This window comes from Tachypleus tridentatus, chromosome 10 (assembly GCF_004210375.1).
Source record: "Tachypleus tridentatus isolate NWPU-2018 chromosome 10, ASM421037v1, whole genome shotgun sequence".
In the NCBI taxonomy this organism is placed as follows: domain Eukaryota; kingdom Metazoa; phylum Arthropoda; class Merostomata; order Xiphosura; family Limulidae; genus Tachypleus; species Tachypleus tridentatus.
The window spans coordinates 61254067-61269256 of record NC_134834.1 but is presented as its reverse complement, the minus strand read 5'-3'; the positions used below and the strand labels follow the sequence as shown (position 1 = coordinate 61269256).

The window sequence follows — 15190 nt, the reverse complement described above, 5'->3', positions numbered from 1 at the left end:
TAATGCTAACATTCGTAGCTCAATCCATTCAGTGAACACGTTGCAGATAAAGTATTGTAGAAATATGTACTGAATTGTAACAAAGTATATAATATAAAAAAGAGTAATAATAAATTAAGAAAAAAATCTGAGTATACGTGTAGTTTGTGTCCTTTACAGGTTTCTAATATTTTTAGATAGTCTAATAAACTTGTTCTAGGAATATGATGTTTTTTATCTAAATTATCTTATAAATTGTTATGCCGTATTGCTTGTTCGAGTACTTTCACTGATCAGCTGTGGAATATTGAACACTCTTGTGATTATTATAAAATCAATAGACGAAGTTTTACTGTATTTTCGGTTGAAATGATTTCCACAAATAATAATTTCGCTGGAATAAATTTACACTTGACTTTAAATAAAAATAATAACATACACGAAAGAGACATTATAGAAAACAATGACTTTAGAACTTTTCAATTAACATTTAACAGAAAAAAAATTCTGCAAATTCCAGATACTAAATGTATAAAACGATTACACTTCAAATCGATTTCACGAGTTTTTACAATCAAACGCACGAAACAGGATAACTAACACAAAAACGTGAGCTATCTATGCTTGAAACCAGTTTTTAACGTTATATTCCGTTGGACTTACCTCTGAGATACCTTTTCAGATGCTTAAATGAAATGTTTGTTTTGATGCTCCACAATAATATTGAGTTGGACGTGGAAAATGGGTTAGCATGAGGAACAATAATTCCCAAGGTCAGTGTTCCATGGCCCAACAACGTGTTCAACACCTGGAGAAGGAGGTTCGTTAGAAGAGTGATCGTCGAAATCCTAATATTCGATTAGAGTTGCCCAAGAGATAGTGGTGGGTGCTGTAGACTGTATGCTTTCTTCTCTAGTCTGTTGTTTGAAAATTATGGATATCTTGTGTAGCGTTGAGCGAAAATCCGAAATAATGAAAGGAAACAACAGATAAATTTTCTATAAATATATTCTGTAAAGAAAATGCCCAAAAAACACTACTCAGTTTAAAATTATTATTAAACTTTAGCATTGGTTAAATATATAAGGGAATCTGAATCTCGAGGAGAAAATAAGAATAATAACAGGATTACCTCGTACATACCAATTAATATGCTGCTATGTTAATAGATACGGATAACTATTTAAATACAAAAATCACAATTTCGTTATGTCTTCATAATTGAATCAAGTTTAGTTTAGACTAGTTTGTTTGTTTGAATTTTGCACGAAGTTACTCGAGGGCTATCTGTGCTAACCGTCCCTAATTTAGCAGTGTAAGACTAGAGGGAAGGCAGCTAGTCATCACCACCCACCGCCAACTCTTGGGCTACTCTTTTACCAACAAATAGTAGGATTGACCGTCACATTATAACGCCCCCACGGCTGAAAGGGCGAGTATATTTAGCGCGACGGGGATGCAAACCCGAGCCCCTCAGATTACGAGTCGCACACCTTAACACGCTTGGCCATGCCAGGTCTAGTTTAGACTAGTACATTGTATGAAGTTTCACATGTTAATATTTTCAAACCGCCCTCTTATCAAACGCTTGCTAGTATAGAATAGGAAAGTGCCAATCACGGTTATTACTGTGTGTATTACTATCTCGTAAGAGATACTAACTTTTATACTTTAGTGTTTATGGCTTCCATAGTGACACTTCATGATTTCAAAATTCCATAAAAACAATATAAAAATAACGTATAAATTGATATACGTATTTCTTATGGAGTTTTGTTTGTTTGTTGCTAAACTTAAAACTACTCAGTGGTCTATCTCTACTGTGCCTGCCACAAGTATCAATACCTATTTTTAAATTTTAAAGCCTTTAGATTTACCGTTAAGCCATTAAGGGTGGGAACTCTTGTAGAATCTAATACTAATATTTTGTAACTTTGAGATAAACTTAAAGAGTTATTAAAATAAATCTGGGCAAAAACGACAATAAATTGTTATTAATTTATGTATAACAATTTACACATTCTGTAGGCCTACAAATTTAAACTTCATGAAAGTTGTTTGGGTTATAATAACGGATTATCCATAATTCTGTTATGCAGATTTCGAAAATAATATTCTTTATTTCTATCATGTAAGATTTTTTTTCTTTTTACAAATTAGAAAGAAAAAACTCTTACATCAAATAATTATTGCGCTAACCACAATGAGTATTTTTTTGTTTGTTTGTTTGGGTTCTAGAACAATCAACAAGACTCTTACATCGCGATTGGTTTAGAGAAATCTATAGCCAGTGGTTGTCAACATTTTAAACACAAGAAAATGTGACCCGGTTTCAATCAAAATGATTCACTTATAAACAAGTAAGCATGACGTCTTATGGGAAATCTGTACGTGACGGATAAAATGATATCATATTCGGATTCAAGATACAAGAATTACTTTAGGACATATAAACATTTGTAAATGTTTGTAAAAAAAACTATTGCAGGTATGTATTATAATTAGGTAGGACGTTTAAAAACGTGGTCGTGTATTTACTTTAAGGTTAAAATGTTCTGATATTTTTCTAATAGTATTATGTCTTTTTCAGCTATAAGTATATTAACGTCATATGGTTTTGCTGTCATTGGCTTGCTATGAGTAATTCCTGTTACAACCCCTTTATATACGCCATCTACAATGTAAGTACTGTTTATACTGTTTTAAATCAGCCATTTTCACAACAATAATACGTATAACGTCATATGTACGTCATTTGTAATATAAGTACGACTTTTTTCTCAATGTACCCGTTACAAATATATATGTTCTGTGCATGTTACATGAAATACATCGCAACAGAAATATATGTTTACTTAGTTGCCTCTTAATTATAATTTAAGGTTTCATTCTTTCATAAAGCTTACAGAAAATTCACATTGTATTCTAAGTTTTTATTACCAAACTAACAAGTCTTCAAAGAAAGATACTTTATATAAACTCTTAGATTAATTTTACGTATAGTGACTATTGTTTTACTGAAATGAACAATGATAAATTTGGAAATGAGCTGGTACTTATTGTTCTCACGTCTTTCGTGAATTTATCAATAGTGAGCAGATTTAAACTTTATAACACACAAATACTACTATTTTTAATGGTGCTGACATAAGATTCTTACTGGTTGTTAACGCCTTTCAAAGTCATGCGCTAATTTTTTATCACTGAAAGTTAATCAGCTATCAGTATCAATAATAATAGTTTTTGCATATGCATTATAATTATTTTTGATATGTTATTGTTTATATACCAACTGAATTTTGTTTATGTTGAATAACAATCATATTCATTTAATAATTATTATTAATTCATCGTTAATAATTTCATTGTTTGTGGCAGTATTTTTTTAAGATTGGTGAATGATTTATCAGGATATGATTCATCGTGTGCTCTGAAAAAAGTTCCTAAAACGAAAACAAAACATATTAATGTAATCTTATGAAATACAAAACACTCGTTGGGATGACATCTCTTATTATAGTTTCTCGTAGTTCACCTTTAAAATTACCTGCTTTCTCTCCACTTTCAAACCTCCTTGTTTTATTTTCTTTATATAATAACAATATCGCTTTTTTTAACTAATCTCTGTTAACTTAGACCACTCTGCTCTTTTCAGAACCTTTATACAAACATTTCAACTTCTTATTTTTCACGTGTCAAACGCAGTTCTAAAATTTATATATAAAATTGTGTCTTTTGTAGAATGCACAATGACAAATTTGATAAAACGTTCTGTTACAGTTTTGAGTATAACTGAATACACCTAATAGGATAAACGAAACGGTATTAATATTTCATTATTACACTGTCTTGAGAAATGTATTCTGATACATACCCAAGTACCTTATTTAATAAATTGTCCTACATGTTTTGGTAATACAAACCATACAATTAAATATGTTTCAAAGAATAGTGTATATATATTTGATTGGAAACTTCTGTGTATCATGTCTACCTGAGAAGTTGTTTGGATGACGTTTAGAAATGCTAACACAAATTTTCATTCGACATACATTTAATAAACTAGCAATGCCATAACTGCTTTTGTTTTTTCTCCTAGTCTTACAGCTGCAATTTGTCATTAAAATGGTCGATCGGAAGACGAAGCGGACAAGAGTTACTTTCGTAGACAGTTAAATATTTCCCAGAAACTTCTGTCAAAAAAATTCCCTGTTAGATTTTCTGTGTTAAATTATCCGAACTAAAAACGAGAAAACTAAAGACAATTTTCATTATTCAATATGTTGTATTCGATCTATGTTTGCAAAAGAAACACGCTTTTTAACTTAAAAACATTGTTTCTAAGTACGTATTTTTGATAAAACTTCCCTTAGGGATATTGTAAATGATAACAGTGCTCTCATCTCTGCCGTTAACGTTCATCTTGCATATCCAACGTTAAACTCATTTAAACTTCTAGTATGGTAAAAACTTACATGCGTCATTAAGTAGTTTTGTTTCTTTAGTTTGATGCTCATAGGGCTTTATAACGAATAAAACAAACCCTATAGTAATAATTTCTGTTGTTAAGAGCATTGATAAGAAGTTTTGCGTTTGCTGATGACAAGCAGTATTCTAATATCCAAAATGTATTTAATATCACACATACAACTGACACGTGCATATTAAAAGTTGACGTACTGTGTAAATTGTGTTTTGTGCATAACACACACACATATATAAAGCTGTCTATTGTAGTGGCATGAATAATCTGAATAGACAATAATCTTTTTGCAGTAAGTTGTATTAACTAAATCGGCAGTTGTCTGTTTGTAGAAGCAACGTCCTCCTAATGTAAGTTCTATAACTGATATGAAACGTCGTCTATTTGTAGTGAGGTCAGAATTATAAGTATAAGACAGTCTTCTAATAAGTAAAACTATCCACATCGACGAGGCTGGCACGGCGAGGTGACTTGCAATCTGAGGTTGTAAGTTAGAATCCCTCACTACCGAAAATTTCTGTGATATTACGGTTTCTGACTGAACTAGCTATTCTTCGGACTTTAAAGTTCCTGGCTTACAAAAGCCACCAGCAGATCATTAATTCGACGGAACTAAGATCAATATGCGTGTGGGGATAAAAGTCGATACGTATATTTGAAATATTGTATCTTTATATAAAGTTTTATTAGCTAGGTAATTAAAATCCTAATCTCTTTGTGGTAGTCAGTGGTATTCTGGTGATTTACTTACTGGATTGGAAGTCCAAGGATTTGTATTTTTAGTATGGTTATCCTAAACTATACTTCTTGTGTAACTTGTATTATCTATATTATTAACAGTCTCCTAGTGATCAGTTGTATTAATTGTATAATCAGTAGCCTTGCAATAAGCTGTATTAAATATATAATGAACAGTAGAAACTTGTTTTAGCTGTATAATCAATAGTCTTCTAGTAAGTGTATTAACTATATTTATATAAATATATTAGTACTTTCTGTCGACTGTCATGTATTCATGTAACTACTTCGTCCCTTATGAATGAATCAAATTTAGTTTGAAGGTTCATTAGGTCTATGAGCAGATACTTACAAAACTTTCCATTTTGCAGTTTTATAAGCATTTTTGCGTGTTTTCCACTATCTCACCTCTTATGGATGAACCTTCACGAAATTTCGTATGAGTATTCGTTGGGTCAATGGGGAAAAAAAAATATGAGCAAGTTTTGCATTTTGCGGTTTTCATGGTTGTTTTTGCGTATTTTATTACTACTTCACCTTCTGTAACTGGACCTTCACCAAATTTGGAAAGAAAATTGGTTGGGTCCATGCGGGAATATATGCAAACTTGCGGTTTCATATTTTGTGTTTTGAAATTTCTATGGACGTTTTTACGTTTGTTACAATTACATATAAATGAAGCAACTTTTCATGTACTAAGATAACCTTTCATTAATCAGGAATTTACATTACTTCTGTCGAGTATACTCCAGTTAGTAATCAATAGTCTTTTTGTAGTGACTATATAATCAAAAGTCTTCTTCATGATGATGAAAAACTCACTTGAAGTGAAAATATATTTTCAGTACGGCTGGTATAGGTATTACATCTTTAGTCAAAATAAAGTACAGAACAACGTTTGATCGAGAATGTTTTTTTAAATTTCGCGTTAAGCTACTCTAGAGATATCTGCGCTATCCGTCCCTGATTTAGCAGTGTAAGACTATAGGGAAGGCAACTATTCACTATCACCCACCACTAACTCTTGGACTACTCTTTTGCCAACAAATAGTTGGATAGACCGTCACCGGCGAGTATGTTTGGTGCGACGGGGATTCGAACCCGCGACCCTCGGATTACTAGTCGAACGCCTTAACCTTACTGGCTAAACCGGGCCCTGATGCAATGAGAGAGATAAGTTTTGGACAGACAGATAATCACAAGCGTTTTATTTATATAGTTAGGTAATATTTCAACACATATAAAGATACCAAAGCCAACACAAATAATAAAATTAAAATATAACAGAAAAATCACACAAATAAAGTAGCTTAAAATGAGAGGTTTTCTTGATATTCTTAATACAACTTAATACAAGAAGGTTATTGATTATATAGTTAACATAACTTACTAGAAAAAGACTTTTGGTCGTATAGTTAACATAACTTAATACAAGAAGAATTTTGATCATATAGTTAATACAGCTAACTAAAGAATACTATTAATCATACAGTTAATACAGCCTGCTACAGAATATTATTGATCATACAGTTAATACAGCTTACTACAGAATACTATTGATACAAGAAGGTTATTGATTATATAGTTAACATAACTTACTAGAAAAAGACTTTTGGTCGTATAGTTAACATAACTTAATACAAGAAGAATTTTGATCATATAGTTAATACAGCTTACTAAAGAATACTATTAATCATACAGTTAATACAGCCTGCTACAGAATATTATTGATCATACAGTTAATACAGCTTACTACAGAATACTATTGATCATACATAATCAGTGATGTCGAGAAACCCACTTGTTAAGAAATTTATATGCAAAAACGGTTTGGGTTGAGAAAATATTTTACATAGAAGAGCGAACAACTTTTCGACCTTCTTCGGTCATTGTCAGGTTCACAAAGAAAGAGGTAACTGACCGGAAGCTGACCACATGTTTGAAAGGGGGTTGTGTAACTGTGTGTCGAAATGTAGAGGGCGGTATTAGATGTTTGAATATATAATTTTATTCATTTTATTATATTAATATAGATATAAAGGCGTTCCTTTATATTGGTTTATTTTGGGTTTAAGTTGTTGTATAAGTAAGGCTTCTTTAATTTTGCGTTTGTTTATGTTTGTTTCTTTATTTAGTATTTGAGTGTTTTCTATGGTTATGTTGTGTTTATTTGACTTGCAGTGTTCGAAAACGTGTGAAGGTGACTTTTTATGTTCTTTGAATCTGGTTTCCATTTTTTAACTTGTTTCTCCAATATAGAAGTCGTGGCAGTTATCACATTGTATTTCATAAATAATGTTGGTGTGGTGTTTGTCAGTGTAGTTTTTACATAGTATAGATCTCAGTTTTGTGCCTTGTTTTTCTTCTTTGCGAAGTTGAGTCCTACTACTTAACAAAGGACTCAACTTCGCAATAGCACCTAGGTACATTCCAACCATAGAAATCAAAACATGTTTAGAAGACCTAGCCAGGAGACTTGTGATACTTTCTACAGAGAACAAAAACAAGGAAACAACCAAACACAACCAACAGAAAGAAGACAACTTAGATAATTTTATTGACATCCAACAGCCAAACTTCCCAGGTAAAATTACAAATTTATATTTTCCAGAAACACTTAAAAACAACATCTTAAACGATTTTTTCAAAGAAGTTTCTCACAAAACCATCAACATAATTTCACAAAACAGAAAACTAAAAAACAACCTTACAAAAAGAGACATTAATCCCATTAAAAACATAAAAATTCTAAAAGCAGATAAAGGTAACGCTATAGTCATAATGAACACGAATGAATACATCCAAAAAATGAATAAAATCCTATCAGACACGAACAAATTTAAACCAATACACACAAATCCAACAAAGACACACGAGACGCAACTGAACAAATTACTACTACAAATGAAAAAAGCCAACACAATTTCACAAACACTTTATTCCTACCTACGTAAAACCGACTCACGCACACTGCAAATATACGGCATCCCACAACCTCATAAACCAGATTGTCCATATACGACCAATAATGTCCACATATGAATCGTTTAATTACAATCTTGGTAAATACATAGCATGGGCATTCTCCAAATATGTAACATCAGCCAGCTCATTCATCAAAGACTCTTTTAATTTCAAGTCTAATCTTAATCAATTTAATCATAAAGCCTTAATGGCCAGTTTCGATGTTATATCCCTCTTTACAGAAGTTCCAACCACTGAAGCCTGCAAGATGGCCTTAGAACTCTATATCCGAGACCCTAACCCAACTATAGAAATTCCCAGTAACCAGTTAGCAACCCTCATAGAATTCACCACGATAAAGACAAACTTCATGTTCAACAACCAAAACTATATACAAACAAATGGCCTAAGCATGGGCAACCCAGTATCACCAGTTCTAGCCAATATTTTAATGACACAAGTTGAAACACAAACAATTAACACAGCATTACATCCACCACTATACTGGTACAGATATGTAGCTGACACGGTTGCGGGATTCAAATCTACAGAACACATACTTAATTTTTTCAATCACATTAATGCTATACATCCCAACATCAACGTCACATGTGAACAGGAAGAAAGCAATCAAATATCATTTCTTAATCTCAAAATTACAAGAACCGATACACAATTTAAAACAGAAATCCACCGAAAAATCACCCATACTGGACTATACATTCCTTGGGACTCAGCACATGAAACAAAACAAAAACTCAACATACTAAGAAACCAAATAAACACAGCCATAAAACTATGCTCACCAGATAAAATTAACGATGAATTAGACAAAATAAAACAATACTTCATCAACATCAATAAGTTTCCTCCACAAACCGTAGAAAACATTATACGCACACACCTAGACAGAAAGCAAAATCAACCAACAAAAGTAAATATATCTCACGAATCAAAAAATATCGAAACCATATACTGCTCCATATCATATATTCCTGACATCAGCAGAAAAATAACCAACATTTGGCAAAAACTAATAACAAAATATGGCATTCCAGTTAATACCAAATTTATTCAAAACCAGGCATAAAACTGAGGTCTATACTATGTAAAAACTACACTGACAAACACCACACCAACATTATTTATGAAATACAATGTGATAACTGCCACGACTTCTATATTGGAGAAACAAGTTAAAAAATGGAAACCAGATTCAAAGAACATAAAAAGTCACCTTCACACGTTTTCGAACACTGCAAGTCAAATAAACACAACATAACCATAGAAAACACTCAAATACTAAATAAAGAAACAAACATAAACAAACGCAAAATTAAAGAAGCTTTACTTATACAACAACTTAAACCCAAAATAAACCAATATAAAGGAACGCCTTTATATCTATATTAATATAATAAAATAAATAAAATTATATATTCAAACATCTAATACCGCCCTCTACATTTCGACACACAGTTACACAACCCCCTTTCAAACATGTGGTCAGCTTCCGGTCAGTTACCTCTTTCTTTGTGAACCTGACGATGACCGAAGAAGGTCGAAACGTTGTTCGCTCTTCTATGTAAAATATTTTCTCAACCCAAACGAGCCGTTTTTGCATATAAATATTGGTCATACAGTTAATACAGTCGCCTACTAGTACTACAATGGTAGATCTACGGATTTATAACGCTAAAATCAGGGATTTGAATCCCCTCGGTGGATTCAGCAGATAGTCTGATGTGGTTTTGCTATAACAAAACGCATTCATACAGTTAATACAGCTTACTAGAGAATACTATTGATCATACAGTTAATACAGCTTACTACACAACACTACTAATCATATAGGGAAAAAATATCAGATAGAAGAAGACTTTGTTTTTGAATTTCGCGCATAGTTAAACGAGCGCTATCTGCGCCAGCCGTCCCTAATTTAGCAGTGTAAGACCAGAAGGAAGGCAGCTAGTCATCACCACCTACTGCCAACTCTTGGGCTACTCTTTTACCAACGAATAGTGAGATTGACCGTTACGTTATAACTCCCCCACATGTAGGGCGAGCATGTTTAGTGTGATGGGGATTTGAACCTGCGACCCTTGGATTATTATTGGAGGTTTTGTGTATAGAATAATCTTTAGTATTATACATTGAAAATTTTGATGTTGCTTTTATTAAGACTGCAACAAAACCTCGAATCAAATTTAGTAAACTTGGGATTGTATATTACGTGTTTTAGCCTTATGTATCTTTTAAAAGAATGTGACGGTTCTCTTACGTAGTTAAAATATTTAATGGTGGCAATGATCTATGAGCGTATTCTCAAGTTTATTTGTTTCTGAAAAAATACATATTAAAAAGTAATTCATAGACCTTGGCATCATCTATGCACTGCGTGAAATTTAAATTTTGAAATAGTTTGTTTCTAAAAAAGGTAGCGTGTTTACACAAACTGTACTTAATTTTTATCCAAGTTCTCAGAATTTTTTGAATTTCGCGCAAAGCTACACGAGGTCCATCTGTACTAACCGTTCCTAAAGGGCGAGCGGGTGTGGTACGACAGGAATTCGAACCTACAACCCTCAGATGAAGAGTCGAGCGCCTTAGCCATCTGGCCATGCCAGGCCCCGAGTTCTTACATCCCTATTTAATGTGGCTTTTGGGATCTTGGGAATAATAGATTGATTCCAAAGAATGTGCTATATTTCGAAATTGTTAATATGGAACTTAACCACGACCATCATTTTCACTGTTCTTCTTCAACCTTAATGTTCTATTTATTTTATCTCAGGCTCTTCAACTTTATTAACAAAATTGTTTGTGGTGATATTCATATATTTATAATTCTTGGGCTTAATTTATAGGAAAGATTTAAGTGTATCTACATACATACGTTATTCCCAGTTATATGTCACTGCTATATCCTCAACTTTAAAGAATGAAAACATTAATTTATTCAATACTACTGCGATTGAGCACTGCATCTGTTAACTAGAGTTCCTGGGTTCAAGTAATGATCCCGATGTAATTTTTTATTTTAATTTAATACGAGTTTTGGCAAGCTAATTACAATCTAAGGACATAAAAATATTTTTCTTAAGATATATATATATATACACACACTCTCTCTCTCTCCGTGAATTGTTTCGAGCAATATTGTACAATGTCCATGTTCCCTTACTGTTTCATTCTATTCATAATTATCATACAATTTTGTATTTTAAACCTTAGATTCCTATGTAATGTTCACTTATTGTTGTGCATAGTAAATTATTGTCCACGTTTGCAAAATCTCTCATAGAGTGTTTATTATGATATTTTGTATTCTACATTTATCATTTCATTGTTGTACATTGCGTGTGCTAGTATATTTCTCATTTTATTGTTGTACATTGTGTGTGCTAGTGTATTTGTCATTTTATTTGTGGTACACGTACACGTATTCTAGTACACTTTACATTGGTTCAATTGTAAATCTATTCTTTGTACAATTCATTTCTTGTGGTACGTTTCAGAAATATATAAAGAGCAATAATTGGTCAAAAGAGTTCGTATCAGCAGGTTAATAACACCCCGTAAAGGAAGATCGTGTCGTTAGGTTAACAACACTTTCTGATGGAAGTTTTTTTTCAGATTTTTTGTGTGATCATAATAGTCTTACAGACTGTTACGAATGTTTTCTTGTTTTTATTCCTAGGAAAGGTTCAAACGGGAGTTTCGACACAAGTTTCACAGGAACAGTCATAGGAGACGACGTCAACAGCAATTCTTTGAATTAGATAACTCCAATTCGATGGTTCTATCTGTGCGTCAATCAATCAGGATATCAAGAGTAGAACAAAGTGTCTGTCATTTCAGTACCGCTTTATGATTGGTAGATAGATGTTTCACTTGAGATTAGTGAGGGTAGTCCATGTAGGCCAACCAATCTAACCTAAAAACATAACAGCCCGTTCAATTAAAATAGTTTAAAATGTTCTTGGCTGAAAAGTAAAAACGAAAATTCTTATATCAGTTGTTCTATAGTTCATATTCTAAGCCGATTAGTTGAAACGAAAAGGTATAAATATATTTTACAATTATGTTTATAGATTTTACTTTTAGCAGCTTGCAAAACAAACATACAGCATCGCTTTTACCGTCATCTGGCTTGATGAAATGTGATATTTTAAGATGCACTTACTTTCCCTAAAATTAAAAACATAAGTCCGCGGAATACTGGGAGATTTATCAAGATAATTACTGAGAAATAATTGTGTATTTTCTGGTTAAATGAGTTCGCGATAAATAGATAACGACTGAACACAAATGTTCAATTACAAACACTCATCTGTGCTGGAGAGTTAGGTGTGAAGATGCTTTGACACAAATTAGATCGTAAGCGAGTTTAACTCTGTTGGTCTCTTGTTCCAGACCAAGCTGGTCAAGATGGTATTCCAGACAAGACATTATGTTACTTGCTTAACTAATTAACGACAAACATATCAAGAGTGACTAGCGCTTCCACATGACTTATTATTCTCAATTAAGCATGAGAGAAACCATTACCTCAAGAAGCTACCTGACTGCTTGTAAAAAAAAAGTAATAATAATTTTAGCTTCGTCTAATTATTCTAATACATGTGACCTTGCAGCTATCTTTCCCACCAGAAGACAAAATGTGATACTCTAGATAAACGACACAAAGCAATAGGTAATTGGAGTAAAAGGAAATTGACGACCATTATATTGTATGAAATCGAACATACCTGCACAAATAAATTTTGAAAAAGTTCTATATTAAAACAGAGAGTAAAAAAACATGTGGTACACTTAAGTACAACAAAAGCTGATATTAAAATGTCGTTCTTAATTATACCTAACAAGGACAATTTTTTAAATAAAAATCCAATAACCCAAGCGCTTTTCAAAGGTGGACCTGTTTGCCCATGAAGAAGGAAGGCCCACTTTTCTAAAACGCTCTGATTGTAGGGTTTTTATTCCATCTCTATCATTCTTGAAAGGAAATTTTTTATTATGGTTAGCATCTCATACAATTACCTAAGTCTAATTATTTATTACTAGTATCTAACTAATAAAAACTGAGTCAACCTAACATATAAATCAGCAAAATCTAAGCTCTTTATTGTTAAATTCATTCTGAGTAAATTTTTTTTAAAACTCTATGCATAAATAAACAATAAAGACTTTCACTGGTCCACATTTGTTGTATGTGCTAACAGCAGAGACATATTGAAAACGACGGCAGATAAGCAATTGAAACTAGTTAGTATTTAGGATACAGTTATATGAAAAATTAATTACTGATTAATGATTAGAAATAAGTAATCATATATGATACTAACCATAACAACGATTGAAATATGATCACTACAGCCTTACCGTAAGTATTCTTAACGTGAAACTTACACTCAAACTAAACTATGAACTATCTGTTGCTCGATAAAACGTAGAATAAAAATAATATTCTCAATTTATCCATGTATTTTGCACGTTGTTCACAATACCAGTCTTTTGTTTTAAATATTTTCTTCAGTGTATATATTTTGTTTTCATAAAACTGAAAGGGATACTCTAAATAACTGACATAGAACAAAAGGTAGTACCTGGAGCAAAAGAACATTAACGACCTTTAAGTTATAAAAAGAAACAAAGATAAAATTTGTAAAAACCTACATGGCAGTTCGTTTTCTATCAGGACAACTCAGTTACGTCACACAAAGTACTTATAGTTACAAACTACATTGCATTAAAACTGGTGAATTATTTATTGTGATGGATGTAATTGCACATCAAAAAAAGGATGATTATGTTGTTTATCAGCTCTCTCTTAAGTGTAGCTGGAATATTTCTGTGTAACAATATTTCAACCACAGTAGGATATTACAGGTCAGAAAGTTCATGGCACTTTTATCATTGTTGATATCCTTTTTAAAAAATAATGAAGTTGAGCCGAAAACCATAAGACTTCAAAAGAAGTGATAGTATATACAACAAATGAAGACCAATGAAAGTCTCCGTTATTTATTTTTACATACAGTTTTAGAAAATATTTAGCCAAAAATAATTTAACAATAAAGAGTTCAGAGTTTTTTAGACTTAGTTCTTAAGTTTTAATTATGATATTATTTATTTAATATTTATTTTATGTTACTCCTTCTTTCTTTTACAGAACACATCATCTATAGGAACGCCTTGGTCCCAAAGGATCAATTTCCTGTGCCAAAACCACACATCCAGCTGTATAAACAGCCTCTAATGATCCATTTCTTCCCACATGAAGGAGCGCGAAGCATGATTCGCTCAGCTCTCTCGTGCAGTGAGGAAGTCCATGCTTCAACATGTACACCCAGCCCTGTGAAGAAAGATAGTAATTCACTTTGACATATTTTCCAGATATTAAAAAAAAATATGTATTCACATATATATCTTTTTATTTGTACAATATATATGAGCTCAAAACGTGATTATAAAATATATATGAATTTATGTTATAATATCTATCGAGTCAGTTTCGATTTGTGACTTAAAATGTACTTTGGTGTTATATTTGATGTTTGAAAGACAATAAATACTGACAAGTTAAGTAATGTAACTATTGTCTTTCGTTCTTTCTTATACGTATGAATTTATTGTGTTGTTATACGTATATATATATATATATATATATCAAATCCGTTTCGTTTGGTCTCTAAAGCTGTACTTTGTTGTTATTTTTGATGTATTAAAGAAAATAAATATTGGCACATTGAATGATGAATGTTGTTTGCTTTTTAAATGCATATGACGTCAACATAAATCCAGATATTCGGTATTTCATTTGTTATAAATCTGTTATTTCAATAATCAAATACCTAAAATGTTTTATTGAATCAATAATCTTGAATTGTAACCTGTTGGCAGAACTAGGATATTTCTTCAATGTTGCTGTTATTTTATCTAATTCTAAACAGGTTTTATTTTAAATAAATTACTGCTTAACTCTTGAGTTTGCATAAATTATCAGTTTGCTCTAAATATGAC

The 15190-nt window shown here is 31.9% G+C and overlaps 1 protein-coding gene across 3 annotated transcripts in view; it reads left to right on the top strand.

The window, feature by feature from the left end:
- LOC143229399 (RYamide receptor-like) overlaps nt 1–14705 on the top strand; it is a 79299-nt gene extending 64594 nt beyond the window's left edge. For 2 of the 3 annotated variants that reach the window (XM_076461679.1, XM_076461678.1), the window contains 3 exons: nt 2570–2660; nt 11865–12011; nt 14340–14705. In XM_076461679.1, the coding sequence (XP_076317794.1) occupies nt 2570–2660; nt 11865–12011; nt 14340–14426 (325 nt within the window). In that variant the 3' untranslated portion in view covers nt 14427–14705. Of the gene's footprint in view, nt 1–2569; nt 2661–11864; nt 12042–14339 lie in introns of all 3 variants that reach the window. The other variant, XM_076461680.1, reaches the window with a different exon arrangement.
- Nucleotides 14706–15190: the final 485 nt, after the last annotated feature.